Below are 20,429 nucleotides of genomic sequence, written 5' to 3' on the forward strand. Positions count from 1 at the left end.
TTTTGGGTTTGAAGTAATGGAAGATGGGGGATCGGAGGGGGAGATAATTTGCAATTTAAGGAAAAAAAAAATAAATTTTTGAAATTTGTTCTGTAATTTTTTAAATTTTCAAAAACTAACTTTTATAAATTAATAAAATTAATTTTCTTTTGTAAAAAAAAATTAAAAATTCAAATTCCAATCAATTTTATTTTTTTTTTATAAAATTAAAATAAATCTTTTTTTTTATATAAACCTGATATAATCTTAAATTTAATAATTTTATTAAATATTTTATATTAAATTATATATTATATTAATTTTAAATTTTTATCTTAAATTTATTGAAATGATTCAATTTTGAGCTTTAAAAAAAAATATATTAAAAAATTATTAAAAAAAATTTTAAATTTATTTATTTTTACTTTATTTTTAAATTATTTATTTTTATTTAATTATTTAAAATTATTAAAAAATTATTTAAAAAATATATGAGAAGAACCTTAAAAAGTATTTCAAAAAAAATAATAATACCTAATAAAAAATAAAAGAAAATTTAATTAATTTTATTTATTTTTTCAAAAATTAATTTTTATTTTACTATATTATATTAAATAGTTTTTTTTTAATTATGAAAAATTATACAAATTTTCAAAAAATACAAAAAAAAAATAATTTTTCTCTTAAAAATATTATCAATCTTAAATATTTCGAAATTAAACTTCAAGTAAGCCAAAAGTCGATTCATTGGCAATTTTTTTTATTTGACTTATTTTGAAGCTCAAAATTAGTTTTGACTTTTGAATTATATTTATTTCAGCCCATCCAATGATTAGTTAAAATATATGATTAGTTAAAAATTTTATGATTAGATCTTTGGAAACGAACCAAAGTGATTCTAATATAAAATCCTAACCTCATGAAAAATCCTTATTTTCAGTAATTTTGCGCCAAAATCTTGAAATTAAAACAAACATTCACTTTAATAAAAAATTTTAAAAAAATTAACTTTTTTGATGGAAAATTAAAAAAATTTAAATTTATTTGAAATTTTAACAATATTTTTAACACTTTTATTGTTCTTACTGTCAAAAATTTGTTTGCTAATTTATATTTTTTTTATCAAAAACAAAAAAAAAATCAGAACAAATTTTGCGAAACGAACACAAAACTCCTGATGATGCAAGGATTTATAAAAGAAAGAGGATATAACGTACCGCTGTAACGCTATGTGCTGTAGTGTAGAGAAATCCTGGAAAAATTTTTTATTATCCTTCATACACTTGATTTGTACATTGCCACGACGATGTTTATATGCAAGTAGAAATGGGCGGTGTTAAAGTAAGGTTTTGCTATATAAACATCGTATTTTATGTGCAATAGAATTGCAACAATAAGAGCTATAAATAATAATTGACTATTTTCCTTGCCTTTTCTTCCTTTTTTTTCTGTAGATTTTGCCTTTCTATAAAAGAATCTGAATCCATCGAATCAGGCTTTTATCACAGCTCTCAAAGAAGATGAAAAATGTTTGCAAAGTGTTCAATTATGGGGGATGCTGATTCCATCAAATTGCAAGTTGAACATCAAAAGACTCCTTTTATAAATATTTATAACGAGATTAAATGAACAACAATATTTCGTTACAAGTTATTTTTTTTTATTTTTTTTTTTTTCAGGATCACCCATTAAAGCTCGAAAAAAATTATTTTTTGAATGAACATAAAATTTAAATTTTTCAAAGTTGTACGTAAGAAGCTGCGTTTGTGTAGAAGAACTCTAAATATTCTCGCATATTTGTGTGTTTTTTTATTACTCACGCAATACACATGCAACGCGCGCGTTTAAATAAATAAATAATAAATACTATGAGAAAGAATCTCACACAATCACAGGTCCGCGTACAGGTCGAAAACATAAAAATACGACACTTTCACATACACAAAGGTAGGAAAAAAAGTTAATGAATACAAGAAACAAGAATATTGTACACAAAAAAAAAACATTTTTGAGCTGACAATGTATTTAGAATCCGTATACGAGCACAGAAAAAGGCTTGAATAGAATGCACAGTGGGATGAAATTTGGAGAGCAGTTTTACCGTATTTCAAAGCTGGTAATGTGGTAAGAAATTTTTAAATTATTTATTTTTTTATCTCATTATAATTTAAATGTTGAAAAAAATTAAGAAAATTTAAAAAAAAATAAAATACTTTAAAAGTTTTTGGTTAGCTTTTAAATTTTTTTATATTATTTAATAATTTTTCAATTCAAAAATTTGATTTTTTATATCGATTTTTTTGTGAGTTTTGAATATTTTTTATGATTCTAAAAAATGTTTTAAGTACAATATTTTGACATTTTTTATTTATGTAATTAATTTTTTTTTATTAAATTTAAAAAAAAAGTTCAATTTTTATAAAAGTTAAATATAAAATAAACCATAAAAATTTTTTTGGCTCATAAAAAATAAAATAAAAAAAAATTACAAAAATATGTGAAGATGCTTTAAGAATTTTTGGCGAAATTTTCACAAATTTAAAACTTTTTAGTTTTTCAATAATTTTAAAATAATTTTTTTAAATGTAAAAAATTTAAATTTGAACACAAAATGATAAAAATAATAAAAAATTTAAGTTTTAAGACAAACTTTTTTAAAACTTCGAAAAATTATAAAAAAATAATAAAAAAAAATTAATTAATTAAAAAATAAAATAAATAATAATTAATTAATTAATTTAATTTAATAATCCATAATTTGTTTAATAATCAATTAAAAATTAAAATGTTTGAAAAATTTTTAAATTTAAAAAAAATATAATTCAGAGCACTGTGATTCCTCGTTAGCAAAGAGGCAAGCATAATAAACAGACGATATGCATGAAGTTTGAAGTCATAAATTTCTATACACAATACATGTGTGAATGGCATGGCATCTCGTATACCATAGGTACTAAATAAAATACAGAACAGAAAAAAAAATATTGAATGGCAGTGAAACACAGCAACAACAACAACAACTAACAACAGGATGACGAAGAAATATGTTAAAATTTAAATTTGAAAAATTCCTTCTTTTTCAAGACATTCTTTTTTTTTCACATATTTCATACAAAAATATGAAAAAAAAAACAGAAATTGTTTACACTTTTTCTGTTATTTTATTTACAACGTACACATTAATAACTAGAGCAATAACACTAAAGATAATGTTGTAAAAGGATTTTTTTTCACAAAGCACTTTTTTTGAAATCTTAATGGCGTTTTGAAAAATTTTTATCTGAAAAAAAGTTAACAAGTACTCTAGTCTATTTATCTCTGCACAACGTTGATGAAGATGACGAGAAAGCAAATATTTTCTTTTCACAACTTTTTTTCCGTCCTTGGCTGAAAGTTTATTTATTTTTAAAGGATTCACAGACAAAAAATGTGAGTGAAAGAAAGTTGAGAAGAATTAAATTCGATAACCGTAAAAACTAATGATTTAACGATCTTGACATAATTTCCATGGTATTTATAATTTTTTTCATCTTTCTATCTCTTATGCTCTCTCTGGCATATATGACATGCACTTGTGATGAAAAGGGCACAGAACTGAAGTGCACTTGAGACACAAGAATTTTAAATCAAACATACTGAAAAAAAAGAGGTTCAGTAGTGACGAACGTTGTCTTGTCTGCCTTTTTAAAATAAATGACGAACAAAATTCGTTTCCTCTTTATTTTTTCACATTTTTTCATTGTTTTTTTTCTAATTGAGCGAAAAATTCATCAAGCTGCTGACAAGGACACGGCGAGACACGAGACATGAAAAGAAAATAAAAAAGAGTAGTTTGAAGGAGTTTTGACGTTCGATCAATATTTGATGAAAATCAATCACGTCCTCGGCAAACATTTCACTTTACAGAACTTAATACCGAAAATGTGACAAAATATAGTGAAAAAAAAACTATAAATACAAACTTTGAGTTATTTAATATTGAATAAAATGTTTAGTAACGCGTCGTTATCATCTTTCGTGTCAAATTATTATCATTACATTTGTGTTCTATTCATATAGATTGGGGCATAGGAAAGTGAACGATAAAGTGTGTTTATTCAATTTTTGATTGAAACATTTTTTTTCTTATCTAATCAATAAATAATACTAAAAAAATGATTTTTTTTTTGTTAAAGGCCGAAATTGAAAATTGACACGCATTGAAAAAGAAAAAAAATGTTTATTTATGTTAGTTTTAAAACATCTATAATGGTAAGTAACTTTTGACCTTTTTTTATAAAGTTTTTAAAAAATTAATTCAATTTTGTTCTGTTTGTCTTTCAGGAAATTATAAGGACCTCTTGATCTAGAAGAAACTTTATCATGACAATTTTTCGTAAGTTACTTGAACAGCTTTAAAAGATTAAAACTTTTTCTTGCTCTGAGCTACATTTGACCGACTGTAAAAGCATTTGTTTTTCAGGCATCATTGAACCAAATATTTACAAAGAACATGTTGAAGTAGAGCAAAAAATGCTGAAAAGCTTCAAAAAAAATTATCTAAAAGCATTTATCTCTCCATCCATATCTATTCAGTCGTTTTTTTTTAATCATAACTAGAATACTTCATCTTTGATTATTATTGTTTGAAGTGCAGGGATGGACCATAAGAATTTGAAGCTATAAGGCAAGGTTAAGTATGACTTACAAAATATTAAAAATTCTCGATTTTAAGTTTTTAAATATTAAAAAATTATTATTATTGTTCATTTATTTCTTAAATATTTGATTATTTAATTTCAGGAAGAAGAAATCCAACCTTGTCAACTTTAAAGCGTTTCAAAAAAGAATAGAAATTAAGAATGAATTAAAAACAATTATTATAATCACGATGATATTTTCACGGCACCAGAATTTTTCTTCCGAAGATTTGTTTAAATAATTAGACGAAAGAAGGACCTTCCTCATATGGATCAAAGTTCTTTAAAGAACAGAAAATCTCTATAGATGAATTTTTGATGGCAAATCTGTCATTGGAACTCTGCATAAGTTTTGTTTCTTACATCAGGTCCACAAATGGCTTTTAAGATCGGAATAATTACAAAATTTACAAAAACAACGAAATAATGTACAATTTAAGACGACGCCGATTTTCATATGTCCCATTACATGACTGCCAGCTTACTTCCAATGGGCTTCTTAACAGAATATGTATTAAGAACATTCAATTATTTAAGAACATTCAATTGTTTCAGGACATTCGAATTCGACTTCGAGATTAAACATGTAATGAGACTGAAAGATAATTAAAGTTCTCACAATGAATATTGAAGCTGTTCGAATTGAAAATGTCGGTATTGTTGAAAACTTTGTATGAGACTTCGCTAAATTGTTGAAAATACTAACGAAGAATATAATTTGAAATTTCAGTTATTTTTAGTTTAATATTTATAAAATTTTTAACCATTTATGAGGATGTAAGGTCGATATAAAAATTTTTTAAATTATTTTTTTAAATTAAAATTTTAAAAGTCGCTCACTTATGGTAATTTTTAATAATTCCAACTTCAATTTAAATGAATTTCAAAACATCTTTGTGAGGAGCTCAAATTTCGACTTCAAAATTTTTAAAATTATCTTATAAATAATTAAAGAACTTACATTAACAATATTAAAGAGATTGAAAACCCTTCAAAGACAATTTGAGCCCTTTTTCATCGCATCTCTGAACACTTCTGGCAATACAAGAAAACCAGCGAGCACACACGTACCTCGTTAGTAAATGTATTTCAGAATCAGAAACAAACAAGAAAAATTAATGAAAGTGGTGTAGAACAATAGAACTGGGATTACAATGCATTTTTTTTTATATGCAAAGTATATCCATCCATGTACAGTAAATAAAAACACGTTTTTTTGTTGTTGTTTCTCCAATAGTGTACTGCAGCAGCAGCAAGCAACACGATATTGAGCGAGAACACAAAAAGAACTTCATCATTCCATTGTTTAACTATTTTTGTATACAATTATTATTATGATTGTACCGAGGAGAAAAAGTACAGTGTTCATCATAATCTTTATTATTTCATATACATATCGCGCTCGCGTACTCGTACTTGACTTCAAATAATAGTAATAAATGTAATGCATCGCATTCAATGTTGCATCTCGAGCCATCTACAATGGGAAATGGTATCAAACAATAACTGAAATGAAACATCATCCTTACAAATGGAATCAAATGTTGTTGTCCTACAACACAAACGAGTACATAGGAGTGGAACGAGAAGATTGAATCTACTTTAAAACGGGCTTTAATTCATGTCCAACATTAGTCTGCACATGAAATTATAGCATTAACATTGCACAACTCGGAAAATGCTGGGAATTTTTTCCTCCTTAGATCTCCCATTATTCGTTCGTACAAGCCATAGAGCCACGTACGGGGATCAGAGAAGCATCAACATCCATAAAAATGGACATGCGCAATTTGTTGTGTAAATAGGAGGGCGTCTCTTCGTATAAAAATGAAAAATCATCAAACATCTGAGGGTGTTTCATATCAAGAAAACTTTACACCAATAATATTAAAGTTTTTCTCGCTTTATCTCCGTATACGGATTTTCTTCCATACACGCGCATACAGAATTTCCTTCGCGTATGTCCCATACTCGCTACGAGCCGTACAGAATCTTCTATGGAAAAAGGGGGTGAAATTTCGATTTTATTCCCCATCTCTAAACAAAATGAAAAAAAAATGCTTTCCAATCGTACCATGCATAAATGACGATAATTTGTAAGAAAATACGGCAGCAACGAGATAAAGTATGTAGATGAACACAATTTAAAATGTTTACAAGTCTGATGATGAAAATTGATCGATTGATACGAGGATTCTTCAAACATATTACTTTCATGGAAAATATTCCGGATAATAAAAAATAGGGAAGAGTACTTCTCTCATTATTATCATTATGTTTTTTTTTTTTTTTTGATGAAACGGAAAACAAAGCGACAGACAGACAGACAACTCACACTTGTTAACTTTTTTGTTCATGAAAAAACGTAATGAAAAAAGATTTGTTAAAAAAAAAGCGTGGATTATTACAAAAGAACAATAGACTTGTAATTTTTATGCCACCTAAATGAAAAATAATAATTAAAATGCTCTCTTGGAATGGAGTGACGTTAAAGTGTAAAAAATCTGAGCGTTCATTAATGTTCTTTGACAAATATATGAAGAAAGGGGGATTTGCAGTAAGTAATCTCGAGTGTCAATAAACGACTTTTTTTATTAAATTTTTCAGTAAATATTTAAAGTCAATAGAAGTTATTGGTACTTGTCGATTAAATTACTTTAAATTTAAGTAAACTATGAAAATTTTTATAAAACATTTTTTTAATGATGAGATTTAAAGAAAATGCTATTTTTTAGCTGCATATTATGTGAAATCAGTTGATAACGGTTTCGGATATCCGTGACGTAATTTAATTTGAAAATTGGATAAAATCTCATTTTTGTACGCCTCATTATAGATGTAAGCAGTTTGAAAGCAAAATTTTGAGACGAATAAAAATGATAAAAAAATACTGAATTAGATATGGCAAATTTTTGAAAAGCCAACCAAATTATTATGATTTTTTGTTTTTTTTATTTTATTTTATTTTAAAGTTAAGATAAATTATGAATTTATTTTTATAGTTTTTAAAAATAATAAATTAATTGTCAAATTTTATGAATTAATAAATTATTTTTAAAATATAAAAAAAAATTATCAAACCTAAAACTATTAAAAGTTCCTCTAAAAATTAAAAAATTATATTTGACAACTTTCTTTCAATTTAAAAAAAAAATATATAAATTTGTAAATTTTTAATTAATTAGAAAATTTTTTATAAAAGTTAAATTTAAATGATTTTTTTTAGTAATTTTTTTTTTATTTTTTAAAATTTAATTTTAATTTTAATTTTAAAATTATTTAAAAAAAAATTAAAAAATAATAAAAAAAAAATAAATACTGAGTTATTCTTAAAAAAATTAGTTATTCAGACAGTTTTATTTTTTTATATAGCTTAAAATCATCATAAAAAATTATTTAAAATAAAAATGCATTTATTTGTTTGTATCATTTCTATATGTCTACTTTATTTAGTATTAAGTTTATTTATTCCAAAGTTATTTTAATTTAAATAAAAATAAGAGAAAATTTTTCATATTTGTACAATACACAAAATTATTATCTTTTTTCTTTGTTTTCTTTTTATTAATCATATATAAATTTAATAAAAAATAAAAAAAAAAGTGAATGTTGAATATTTTATAAATAAAATAATTAAAATTTAGTCGTAAAATTGAGTATAAATTAATCATAATTATAATTAATCTTTAATAAAAAAGACAGAATTTTTCTTTAAATTATAATTAAATTTATATAGAAGAAATGTTAGTTCATTTTGTTCAGTTTTTTTTTTCTTTAAATAAGTGGATAGCCTAAATATTCATATTTTTTTTTCATGAGATTATAATATAATTATACTTTAATAATTGTTTAATGATAAGTCCTATACAAAAATTAAGTAGGTTTTAGTAGGACAAATTGTTCTTTCGCAGTGATTTTTCCATTTTTTTTTCAATTAGGAATCAAAGGAAGAAAATAACTGGAAATATATTTTCTCTCTAATGTTGTTAATATAATTATTTCTTCTTATCTCTGTAATTTACTTGTTTAATTTTTTTTATATATCAATCGATAACCATATCTTTTTTTATTTATTAATTCAGAGTTTGGTTTGTTTAGCAACACTATCGTATAACTTTTAATTATTTTTTTTTTATTTTTTCTTGTTTATTTTGTTTCATTTGATCAGCTATTTTTTGTTTCGTTTTTTTTTTCTTAGTAAAAATTAAGGTAATTTGTGGATTCTTCTTGTTCTATTTTTTTTTTAGTTTTCAGTTTCTTTAAAGTTACTTTTGATCACTATCAATAATTTATTACATATAAATAATTTTATACAACTTTTTTCTCCATTTTTTGATCTCTTTCGTAGTTTTTTTCTCTCAAAATTATAAAGAAAAAAAAATATTTTTTCATAAGTCTATTCAGCTTTATTATTATTTTTTTTGCTATTCAATCATCATCAATCATTCTAAATAAAATTAAAACTCGTAAATTTAAAAAAAAATATTAAAATTAAATGAAAACTAAATTACTTTCTTCAAATTAAAAATTAAATGTGTAAAAATAAGTGTTTTTTTTTGTGTGTGTGAAGGTGTGTGTCTCTGTATTACTATTTATCATATAAGAATTGCGATGCGAATGAAAATGAGCTTCATGCATCGACTTTTAGCTTTTTGCATGTAGGCTCGTTTGTGTCAGGTTCTTCCTTTGCTGGTTCGTCTGTTGTTGTTGTTTCTGGTTCGGCTTTCTCTGAAATTACTGGTTGGGCTGGTAATGATGCAGTGTCTTCAGTGCTCTCACATTCCAATGATCTAAAAAATAAAAATATTTTTTAATTATTTTTGTCTATTTTTAAAAAAATTAATTTTTTTTAAATATTTTAATATTAAATATAATTTAAAAAAAAAGAATTTTTAGAAAATTTAATTATTTTTTGTTAAATAGTTGAAAAAAAATATTTATTTTTTTTTTAAATTTATAAATATAGAAATAAAAATAAAAGTTTGAAAATTTTGGAAAACTTAAGACAATTTTTAAAATACTTTTAAAAATAATATTTTTTTTAATTAAATTAATCATTATAATAAATGAAATTATATTCATATAATTTTATAAGAATATGTTAAGTTTTATAAAAATAAAAGTTTGTAAAATTTTTATTTATTTTTTGATTTTTGAAAAATATTTTTATTATTCATTTTTTTCAATTTTTTTAAAAATAATTTATGAATAATTTTATTGTTTAAAACATTTTTTATATATTTTTTGTTTAAATTAATGGAATTAAATAAAAATAAATTTGTTTAATTTTTTTTTCAAAAATTTATAATATGTTAATTTTTTTTGTAAAAATATGTTAATTTTTTTTTAAATTTATAAAAATAAATATTTATAATTTTTTTTAAATAATTTTGCGAAAAATATTTTTACACTGAACATTTTTTTTTTCAAATTTATTTAATTTTTTTATTTAATTAAATTAATCAATTAAATTATAAAAAATATTAATAAATTTTTTAATTTTTGAAAATTTCAAAATAATATTATTTGTATGTTTTTGATAAAATTAATTTATTTTTGTATTAATATTTTAATTTTTTTTTTCAAAAAATTATAAAAATAATTTTTTTATTAATTTTTGAAAATTATTTTATTTTATTAATTTATTTTAAATTTAATTTAATTAATAAAGAAACTTTTAAATTTTTTAATTATTTTTTTTTTTCCAATTTTATAAAAATTTTTGTATTTTTTTATAAATTAATGATATGAAAATATCATAAAAAATAAGTTTTAAAAAATAAATTTATAGAGAAAAAATGATTTCTTACCGTTTAAGACTGTTTTGTGAGTCGCTGTCGTTTGTGGCTTCATCACTTATCAATCCAATTGGCGTAATTGCCTTTTCACAGCTGTCTTCGGATCGCGTACTTGACTCATCTAGACTGTCAATCGCACCTAAAACCAAAAAAAAGGTAAGTAAAAACTAAAATTTTCATAAAAAAAAAATAGAATTTTTACATTTTCCATTTCCATTTTGAGCTGCAGGAGGTTGGGCAGGTTCCAAGTTACTTTCATCAGATGCTTCTATCGATGAAGGAGGCACTCCATTTGTTGTTGTGTGTAACGTTGTGGTCGTAACAGTATCCACATCATTACTCGCATCGTTTGTGGTGTCTGCGGGAACGACAGCTGCCACGCCATTTCCGAGCTCCGACAAGCCATCCAACAATTCGGGTTTCAAATCGCTCGCCACATAGTGTGTCCATACCGCCAACTCGACTCTGTGTGTGTGCAATTATTTTATGATTAATTAAAAATAAAAAACCAGTGACAAAGGGGTAACGACGACGAGGAGAGGTAGAGGTATGCGAAATGCAATAAAATAATAATAATATGAAAAAAAAAATGTGACAATTACCTATGCGCAGACCATGACGCATTACTGTCTTTTTCAGCATTCAATCGATCAACAGTGGCTTGAATGTGTGTACAAAAATTCAAATACTCCTTTGTTGTGTAGTCGATGCCTTCGATCTCGGGAATTGCCATGATGCACTCGTCCGCCATGAAGGGCGCATTTTCGGGCGATGCAGCTGCCAACAAAGCGGATGCCATTGTCGTGCCGACTCCCTTGAGGTTTGACAAGGCGCCAATTGCCTGTTCCAAGTTCGGTAGCTTCTTAAATGCCTTCTTAGTTTCCATCATGACCGCACGTGGGGTATTGACTTTGATCAAGTATGACAACTGAGGGTAGAACTTTCCACGCTGTTAGAAAAAAAACAGTTTTTAGATATTTTTTTAGGATTCAGAAGACCTATCAATACCACTTACCGTCTGTTTCCATTTCATTGTTTGAACTAACTCCTCATGTACCATATGGGCATCCTTGCCTCTTTGTTTAATCCGTTTGGGTAGTTCATGTTGGTACCTGAAAAATTCAAAGGAAAAAAAATTTTTTGAAAAACTAACAAAAAAAAAATTTCCATCGCAAATGAAAAAGTACATAGAAAATCAAGCAACGAACCAACAAGCAGCGAACCAAAGTTATATTTCATTTTATATTTCTTCATACATTTACAATATAATAATCTTTTGCTAAATAACAGTTCAGTTCAAGTTTGTTCGTCGTTCATTCATTCGTTTATTGCAGCAAGTATGGTGGTTTGTAAGAGTATATATTTATATACGAAGTCGTATATATGAAAAAAAAAACAGAGCATACTGAAATATAGTATGACGCGACGCTGTCCCCTTTCACCTGCCTCAACAAAAAGTCTCCAATTTGACCCTTTTGGAGCGCCAAAACCCTCCAAAAAGTGATCATCTGTCAGACACCGGAGTCGGGAATGACTTTGGCAAAAGTTTCGGTCTACGCGCTCAAGTCTCATTTCAAATTTTGTAAAGAAGAATTTTGATCGATATAATGTACAATGTACATATATTACACACACACATTGACAAACACGTTCGGGTCCGAAACACGAACGAACGACGACGAATCGTACACGTAGCGCATACACGAGCCCGTACAGATGCCACAGACGCTACGGACGTGTACGCGGAATTGATGTTACAACGCGTACACCAAGATTGCCGATAATTTGTGTCAAATCTTGGTTAGAACCCAAATATTCCTGCATAAATCGCGAGATTTGTGGCTGAAACACCGGGATTCGGCGGAAAAATTTGATTTGCGGTGCCGCAAGGAGCCCCGTGTGCCCATAAGAAATTTTATATAAAGGAAATGCTCGGGCACAGTATATAAACGCACACAAACACAATCTTGTTCGTTTTCACAAGCAGCGATTATTATAATGTATTCCTCATATAATATTCCCCATCATCACCAACTCTCTATATAATAAAAAAAAAACTCTATGTTCTCGCTTACCAGTTATCCAATTTGACCAAATCGTCGGGTTTTTTGCTCTTTGCCACGGCTTTCAGGCGCAAAACCTGTGGATATAACTTAAAAACGTAGTCAAATTGCCGTGAATTTCCGTTGGTGAAAAAATGAGCAGTATTGGTGGTTGAAGAAGACATTTTACTCCGCTATATACACTAAATATAAAACACACAACAACTCGCTTTGACGAATACAAAATGACTGAATGTACTTTTCGTTAATTTCAAACACTGTAGAACCCTCGGCACGGCGATTGGTTGAAATACTTTCGACATAGCCAATAGCGCGTCGTTTTGCTTGACTGTGATTGGTTCATGACTTAACGATTCGTTAAACCCAGCGTGTATTTGAGGCAGAAATCCCATTGTATAAAGAAACGAGACATAACCTCAAAATTGAGTTTAAAAGGTAAGTGAAAAAGTTCGTTATTTTAATTAAGTTGATTTTTTTTAGAAAACTTGAATTGAATTTTGATTTTAGTAGATTTTAGACAATTAAATTTAATTAAAAAATTATAAGGTTCTATTTCAGGTACAAAAATTTATTGTAGAAATTTCTTAAAAAACTAAAAAGAAGCAAAGAAAAATGTAAAAGAAGAAGAATTTTATCATTTTAAGTTTGAAAAGCAAATCTTTTTGAGTCGTTTAGTAACTTTTGAATCAATCCATGAACATTTAATTCCAATTCCAATATCAAACTTAAAAAGCTGAACAAGAACCATCAAGCTTGAACTATTTGAGCTGAATACTTACTTCCAAAACCATCCAATAAATTCAATATCAGACTAAGCTCAAAAAGAAGGCTCAAATTCAGAAAGATGAAGAAGTTGACCTAAGAGAACTTTATGTACTTTTTCTGAACAACGAATGATGATGGATATCATAAGGTAAAAGTTTTGCTTTGTTAAAATTGGGCTTTGAGAATTTTGACTGATAAACTGAGAACAAAAAATCTTACAAGTTTCAGAGAAGGAGTGACTTTAGACTGCCAAATTACTTGACAAATGGAGCACAGAACTCATTTTATTACAAAGGATTAAACGAATACAACAAAATGAAACGAGTAGTAACATCATTGATCGACTTTTAAAATTTCTCAGCAGATATAAAAGTAAAAGTATCATATTGAGGAGTTTTAAAAGATTTTTGCTCAACATCATCTTCGAAAGATAAACCTCAAAAAATCGAATCAAAAGTTCAAACCAATGTTTGAATCAAAATTCTTTTCAAAAAACCTTTTTTTATGAAAAAAAGAAGACTAATTTCAGTATTTCATCGAAAAATAAATACCGTGAGATTTTTTGAAGGTTTTGTGTTAATTAAGCCTAAAAGAGTCCAAAATCCATCTAGAATTTGAAATTTAGGTTTTTTGACTACTTTAGGCTTAACTAAAACATAACCATCAAAAAATCTCATGGCATTTATTTTTCGATGAAATGCTGAAATCGAGTGATGTGTAAGTTTAGTCTTCTTTTTATTTACTATAAAAAAGTTTTTTTCCTCCCCTATGTGAATGAACATCAAAAAAATGAAAGCCGAGCTGTCGTGAGACATAAGCGATCGAATGTCAAGAATATTAAGTCACTTTCAAATTGTAGATGAAAAGTTAGATGTAAAGCTAAGTAACTAAATAATCCTTATATAATAATTCTTATGGAAAAAAATAATCCGTTCTATTTACATTTTTAAGTAAAACTTTTGAACTTTTAACGAAATTTTGCAATATTTGTAATAATTTTTTTGAGAAAGACTTAATTTTAATGGATTTATTTTAATTTATTCTTTGATTTTATGAAAAGTAATTTTAAATTTGTCTAAATAATTACTAAAAAAATTCTATTCTAGTTCTATTAACTTCAAAATTGATGTTCCATTAATTATTAGCATTTTTTGAATTTGTAACGGATTTTTTCCCATAAGAATTATCTACATTACGGTATATTGATGTTGGAAAGGTGTCCAAAGTTATTTCCCAACATTAAAAAGATTTCACTTCGAAAGTGAATCTAAACCAAAATGATCAACTTTTAAGTTTCAAAAAGTTGATCATTTTTGTTTAGATTCACCTTTGTAGAAATCAAAATGAGAAAAAATTAAAAAATCACAATAGATCTTCGAACCGCAATGATGCATCCTCAAACCTAACCTAACCTATTAATAAAAATATAAAAAAAAAACTAAATGAGATTTGCTTCAAAAATTTGATTTTTTGATTAAATTTTAATGGTTAATTCCATCAAGTTAAAATTTCATCAAAAAAATCAAATTTTTTGAAGCAAATCTCATTCAGTTCTTTTGATTTGTCTAAACTCAACTGCTCAACCAACAAATAATTTTCAAAAAAACCCAAACCGCAACTTCAAGGATATTTCCTTCATATACATTCTTTTCATACAACTTCCTCTCTCGCCACTTTTCCTCGAATCCTGCAGTCCAGAGAGCGTTCGAATGTCTCAATCATCGCCAAAAGCAAAGAATTTGCCGACACACAAATTTCCCGGTGACACTTTTGCCATATAGATAAACAGCACAGCAATGGACATTTATGAAGACATTATTGTCGCAGGGGAAATCACGTGCCTCGTTTGCGCATGACAAAGTTCGTGGAAAGAGCGCGCGCTCTCTCACGAGAGAGAGAGAAAAACTGGCAGTTTAAACGGGAAAAGTTGTTTCCGAAGTGCATGCAGAGACTCAGTGCACATCGAGGATCCTTAAACATAATAGGCATCAGACGGAGACGACGACGGCAGCAGAAACAGCAGCAGCAGCAGCAGTGATCGCATAAATACACAAAATAATTTTTTTTGAAGAAGGAAAATTATTGTATCTACTGTATACACGGGTCGTGTATGTGTTGGAAAATATATCCAAGGTTTAACTGAAAAAAGTGGATTTTTTCCGTAAAACAAGAGCTGAGCAAAATTAATTAATTAAAAAAGTGGATACGAGTGAAAAAAAAATTTCGAAAAAAAATTGAGGAACAAAAATCCGAAAAAAAGGAATTATTTGCTCAGAAAATCGTTGTGACTATAAGCGTGCTGTGTGTCTATGTATGCACAACATCGTGTAGGGATTTGATGAACATTTGATTTTCCTTTTATGGCTGCAGAAGCGGTTATATAATCACCTGTACAAAATATATTTTTTATCCTCTCGACAGCTGAAAACGGGAATAATTTCGTTTATTTGAATAATTTCGTAAAAGTTGCCGTTAATTAACTACAAAAAGTTTCCCAAAAAAAGAAAAACGCAAGAAAATTGCCATTGTTACATAATTTTGATATAACGAAGAAAAAAACATAAACGAACAATAAACATGATGTCTAAAACATATTTAGCATTAATTGCTTTCGCAATTGGAATTTCAGGTGAGTTCCCCTTTTTATTTTTGTGTATCCCGCGTCATTAATTATTTATGAAAAAAAAATCGTCGTGTCCAAGTCCTGTTAATCACCCTTGAGCCAACAAAATTATTTTTGTATGTATTAATTAAATAAAAAAAAATACAATAAAACTCTACGCACACGGAAAATCAATAGAGTTCACCTAAATTTACATGATGGGTATTAGCGGTCGGTCTTTATATAACTTTTTTTTTCATCCATCCACTATAATACTTCTACTTAGCAAAATATATCGTATATTACCCATTATACACATATTTTTATATATATATATATTGGGCGATGGTGTAACCTCATTTACTTTTATACCGACTGAAAATTCGATTTCTTTTTCTTTTCCGAATTTCTTCTGAGTTACGTATTTTCCGTGGCTTTTCGTAACTTTTGTAAATTTCGTGGTCAAGTAATTTTTTTTGACGTTATTACATAATAATATTTAATGATGACTTTTTTTGTATTTTTCAGCTTCAAATGCTCTTCTTTGCCATTCGTGTAACTCAGAGTTTGATCCTCGGTGTGGAGATCCCTTTGATTCCTTCAGCATTGGACAAGTTAATTGCAGTTATCTGAATCCCCTTGAACACATGCCAGGCGTCGAGCCAGTTTTGTGCAGGAAAACAACACAAAAAGGTAACCTTCGAGGCATTTTAATTTTAGTTTTGCGTTTCGTTATATTGGTTGTGAGAGATTTAATCGAATGGGACGGGATGTTTTTTATGTAATTTATGTGAACGTTTTGACAGTCATTTTAATTTTTTTTTTTTTGTTTGAAGGAAATATTTTGACAGAAATTGTAAAAATTTAATTTTTTGCGATTTTTAATACAAAATTTTTATTTTAATTTTTTTTATTTAATATTTTTTTCATTCCATTTTTTATTTTTTTTTTTTTTAAATTTAAAAATTCTCAAAAATCATAAAAATTTAAAAAAAATTAAATAAATGCTTGAAATTTTGTTAAAAATTCATTTTTTAATTTTTTTTATTATTTTTAAATAAATTAATTTACTTTAAAAATTTTGAAATAAATAATTTATTTAATAATTAATTTTATATTTTTCATAATTTAATAATAAAATTTATTTATTTTTTTATTTTCGAATAATTTACACATTAAATAAGTTATAAAGAATAAAATACGTTTTTCATAATAATTCTGGTTCCTTAATTTATTTAATTTTAACTGTTAAGACAGAAAAATATGAAATTTATGAAAATTTTATTTTTTTACAATCTGTCAATTTTTATTAGTTTTTTTTTTTTGCTGAAAAACTTCAAATAAATTCTTTTATTAAATTTTATTATTAATTTTTTTTAATTGCGACCGTAAAAAATTGTACAGATTACGATTTTTTTTTTGAAAAGTTATTTTTTTTCTTTGTTTAAAATATTTATTACTACAAACCAAAAAAAGAGAAAAATAAATAATTAAATTAAAAAAAAAAATAAATTTATTAAAATTAAAAAAAAAATAAGTTAAAAAAAATTAAAAATAATTTCATTATAAAATAAATTTTTCAATTCATGAATTTTATTAGAATATCTAAAATTTAATTTTATTAACAAAATCATTAAAATTAAAAAATATAAAAAAAAAATATTTAAAATCGTTTAAAATTTAATTAAAAAATTTTTAAAAATAATTTTTAAAAAAATTAAATTTTTATTTAATTCTATTTAATTTTATTTGAACTTTATTAAAATAATTTAAAATTAAATAAAAAATAAATTAAAAAATGATTTTTAAGCAAAAAAATAAATTTATTTAATTTTAAACTTTTTTACCGTCGATATTTTATTTAAAATTTTTTTTTTATAGAAAATGTCTAAAAAAACGATAAATTTCTCAAAATCTAATTATCGTTACTAAATTTGCAAATAAATTTCGACAAACAACTTGTAACAAAAACTTTACGTAACATTAATTAATGTAACATGCTCACCTTTAACTTTGCACTGACCTGTGTGTGTGTGCCCGATAAGACAATAAAAATATGGCACTTTTCCCTTTAACTAAATAGTAGGAAAACTCACATCTGATATGTGTTGCGTGCTGTGTGTACCTCGGAATTTACGTGCGAAATTGATATCTCCGAATGCAATAAAATTCCACATGAATATACATATGCGGATCGATACAATAAAAAGCAAACAAGGTAGTTTCGTATTACCCCAATAATAATATCAGTAGTCTTGTAGTTTGGTTTTTTTCGTTGCAAAAATATGTTCGACTGGGGTAGCATCATGGGGAAAATGTAGAAAAATCGATTTTCACCAGTTGTTGGTTTAATTTTTTTTTACGATATTGTTATTATGTTTATGGGTATCTCTCGTTCTCGGGCTACGAACACTCCTCGTCAACGACGATATTATAATTTAAATGTTATGTGTCAAGGTCGTTTTATCTTAAAGCTTAGTTAAATGGAACAAAGAGCACGGGAAATGTTTTTTTTCTTGTGTAAGAAATATGAATGAAAAGTTGTGTGGGAGGAAAATATTGAATAATGACGTCGTTAAAATGCATTTTTTAGTCTATTTAATTTTTTGTGACGTCATAAAATACTTTAACAATATAAATTTAAAAAAATAAATATTAAATTTAATTATTTTTAAATAAATTTAATAAAAATAAATAAAATTAAAATATTTTTTTAAATTTATATTTAAATTAATTTTAAATTTTAATTTTAAATAATTAAAAAATTAAAATTAAATATTAAAATCAATTTTTAAAAAAATTAAATTAAATTTATTTTTAAAAATATTTTTAATTTAATTAATTTTATTTAAATTAAATTTTTTAATTAATTTTTAATTAATTTAAAAAAAATATTTATTAAATAAATTAATTTAATTTATATTTTTTTAAATTGTTATTTTAATTATTTTTATTTTAAAAATAAAATTTAAATAATAATTTAAATAAATAATTTAAAATAAAAATTAAATATTGTTAATTAATTAATATTATTTATTAATTAATTATTTTTTAATTTATTTCAAATAAAATTAAATATTAATTTAAAATATTTTTAAATTAATTAAATAAATTAATCTAATATATATATTTTTTTTTAAATTTAAATAAAATTTAATAAAATTCATTTATTTTTTCAGTTTATGGCAAAATTCGAGTTGTTCGAGGATGTGGGTAAGTATCCTTCAAAAAAAAATTCAAAATCCACAGAAAAAAATCTAATTTATAATTTTTAGCTACATCACTGATCCACGTGACGATAAGGAATGCGTCAAGCGTAGCGGAACGCACGACGTATTCGCATGGTATTGTGCTTGCACAACAGATTTATGCAACACAGCATCCTCCTTAATAACTTTCAATAAAGTAATTAGCGTAATAATGTTATTGATTTTATCGATACTTTACCCAAAACTATTATAATTTGATTAAAAATCATCAAATTTATTTAAAAAAATTTCTATAGATTAAAAAAAAAACATAAAATACAAAAAAAATCAATTCACGACGAAAAAAAAATAATTAAATAAAAATGTGATCGGATCAGAGAAAAAGCTAATGTATCACTCTTTCACGCAAAAAATTATATATAATTATAACAATGTTGAAATTTTTATCAATAAAATTGTTTTCATCATAATAAATAGAAATAATTAATAAAAATATATAAAATTTAGTTATAATAAAAAAAAAAATAGTGACTCAAAATTATTACAGTGAATATATAGTCGAATTTCAATGATCTATATATAATTAAAAAAAAATAAACATAATAAATAATAGTAGTTTAGTAATGCATCCAATTGAATTGAATTAAATTAAATAATTTATAAAAACAAAATATTAAAAAATAAAAAAAAAATATTGAACAATAAAAAATATCCACATCGACTAGTTTTAAATAGTTTTGATTTGCAATACCTACCTACTTATAAATATTAATAATAATTATTATTAAAAAAATATATTATTATATATTTATAAATAAGGAAAAAAATAAATAAATAAAAAAAATAATAAATTATGATTTTTATTATCACGAATAATTTTTTTTGACAATTTTTTTCTATATAATTAACCCGAAGAAATTAAGGTGAAGTTTATTTAAAAATAAAACAAATAATAAATGTATTAATGAAATAATTATAATAATATATATGAAAAAATAGACTGCCGAGCAAATAATAAATTATTATTATCATTGTAAAATCTATAAATAAATAACAATTCTCAGCCAGCCCGAATGCTCTTTAAAAAATTTCTATTTTTATTATTTTTTCTGCAAATAAATTTTTTTGCATGTTCGTAAATTCATACACGATCAATAACAAATAAAATAAAATTTAAAAAAAAATGTGTGAAGAAATTGAGTGAGGCCAAAAACCATCGTCAGAGGTTAAATCTGACCCTCCATAAAAAAAAATCTCTGGCACAAAATCTACTGCCAACCTCATCATGATGCTTCGATATTTTTTTTTGTTCATTTGGCAAACATTAATTTATT

At 25.0% G+C, this 20,429-nt stretch overlaps 2 protein-coding genes across 2 annotated transcripts; one reads left to right on the plus strand and one right to left on the minus strand.

Annotated features, from left to right (window-relative positions):
- Positions 1 to 9,191: 9,191 nt before the first annotated feature.
- On the minus strand, positions 9,192 to 12,752 carry LOC134835905 (uncharacterized). Its single transcript, XM_063850912.1, has 6 exons — positions 12,532 to 12,752; positions 11,472 to 11,568; positions 11,059 to 11,405; positions 10,659 to 10,921; positions 10,469 to 10,595; positions 9,192 to 9,448 (listed from the first exon to the last, which is right to left on the minus strand). Exons 1-6 carry the CDS (start codon positions 12,681 to 12,683, stop codon positions 9,289 to 9,291), a joined length of 1,146 nt encoding a protein of 381 aa, XP_063706982.1. The 5' UTR covers positions 12,684 to 12,752; the 3' UTR covers positions 9,192 to 9,288.
- Positions 12,753 to 15,253: 2,501 nt separating this feature from the next.
- Positions 15,254 to 19,596, plus strand: LOC134834837 (uncharacterized). Its single transcript, XM_063849627.1, has 4 exons — positions 15,254 to 15,913; positions 16,415 to 16,579; positions 19,066 to 19,099; positions 19,162 to 19,596. Exons 1-4 carry the CDS (start codon positions 15,862 to 15,864, stop codon positions 19,346 to 19,348), a joined length of 438 nt encoding a protein of 145 aa, XP_063705697.1. The 5' UTR covers positions 15,254 to 15,861; the 3' UTR covers positions 19,349 to 19,596.
- Positions 19,597 to 20,429: the final 833 nt, after the last annotated feature.

The sequence above is a fragment of the Culicoides brevitarsis genome, chromosome 3 (assembly GCF_036172545.1).
Source record: "Culicoides brevitarsis isolate CSIRO-B50_1 chromosome 3, AGI_CSIRO_Cbre_v1, whole genome shotgun sequence".
NCBI classification, from domain to species: Eukaryota; Metazoa; Arthropoda; class Insecta; order Diptera; family Ceratopogonidae; genus Culicoides; species Culicoides brevitarsis.

What these genes read in the sequence shown, in the direction of transcription:
- LOC134834837 (XM_063849627.1), top strand. Translation starts at nt 15,862, where the DNA reads ATGATGTCTAAAACATATTTAGCATTAATTGCTTTCGCAATTGGAATT. An exon ending in TTTCGCAATTGGAATTTCAG is followed by an intron (nt 15,914 to 16,414) that starts GTGAGTTCCCCT and finishes TGTATTTTTCAG; the next exon opens with CTTCAAATGCTCTTCTTTGC. An exon ending in CAGGAAAACAACACAAAAAG is followed by an intron (nt 16,580 to 19,065) that starts GTAACCTTCGAG and finishes TTATTTTTTCAG; the next exon opens with TTTATGGCAAAATTCGAGTT.
- LOC134835905 (XM_063850912.1), bottom strand. Translation starts at nt 12,683, where the DNA reads ATGTCTTCTTCAACCACCAATACTGCTCATTTTTTCACCAACGGAAAT. An exon ending in TTGGTCAAATTGGATAACTG is followed by an intron (nt 11,569 to 12,531) that starts GTAAGCGAGAAC and finishes TGAATTTTTCAG; the next exon opens with GTACCAACATGAACTACCCA. An exon ending in CAATGAAATGGAAACAGACG is followed by an intron (nt 11,406 to 11,471) that starts GTAAGTGGTATT and finishes TTTTTCTAACAG; the next exon opens with CGTGGAAAGTTCTACCCTCA.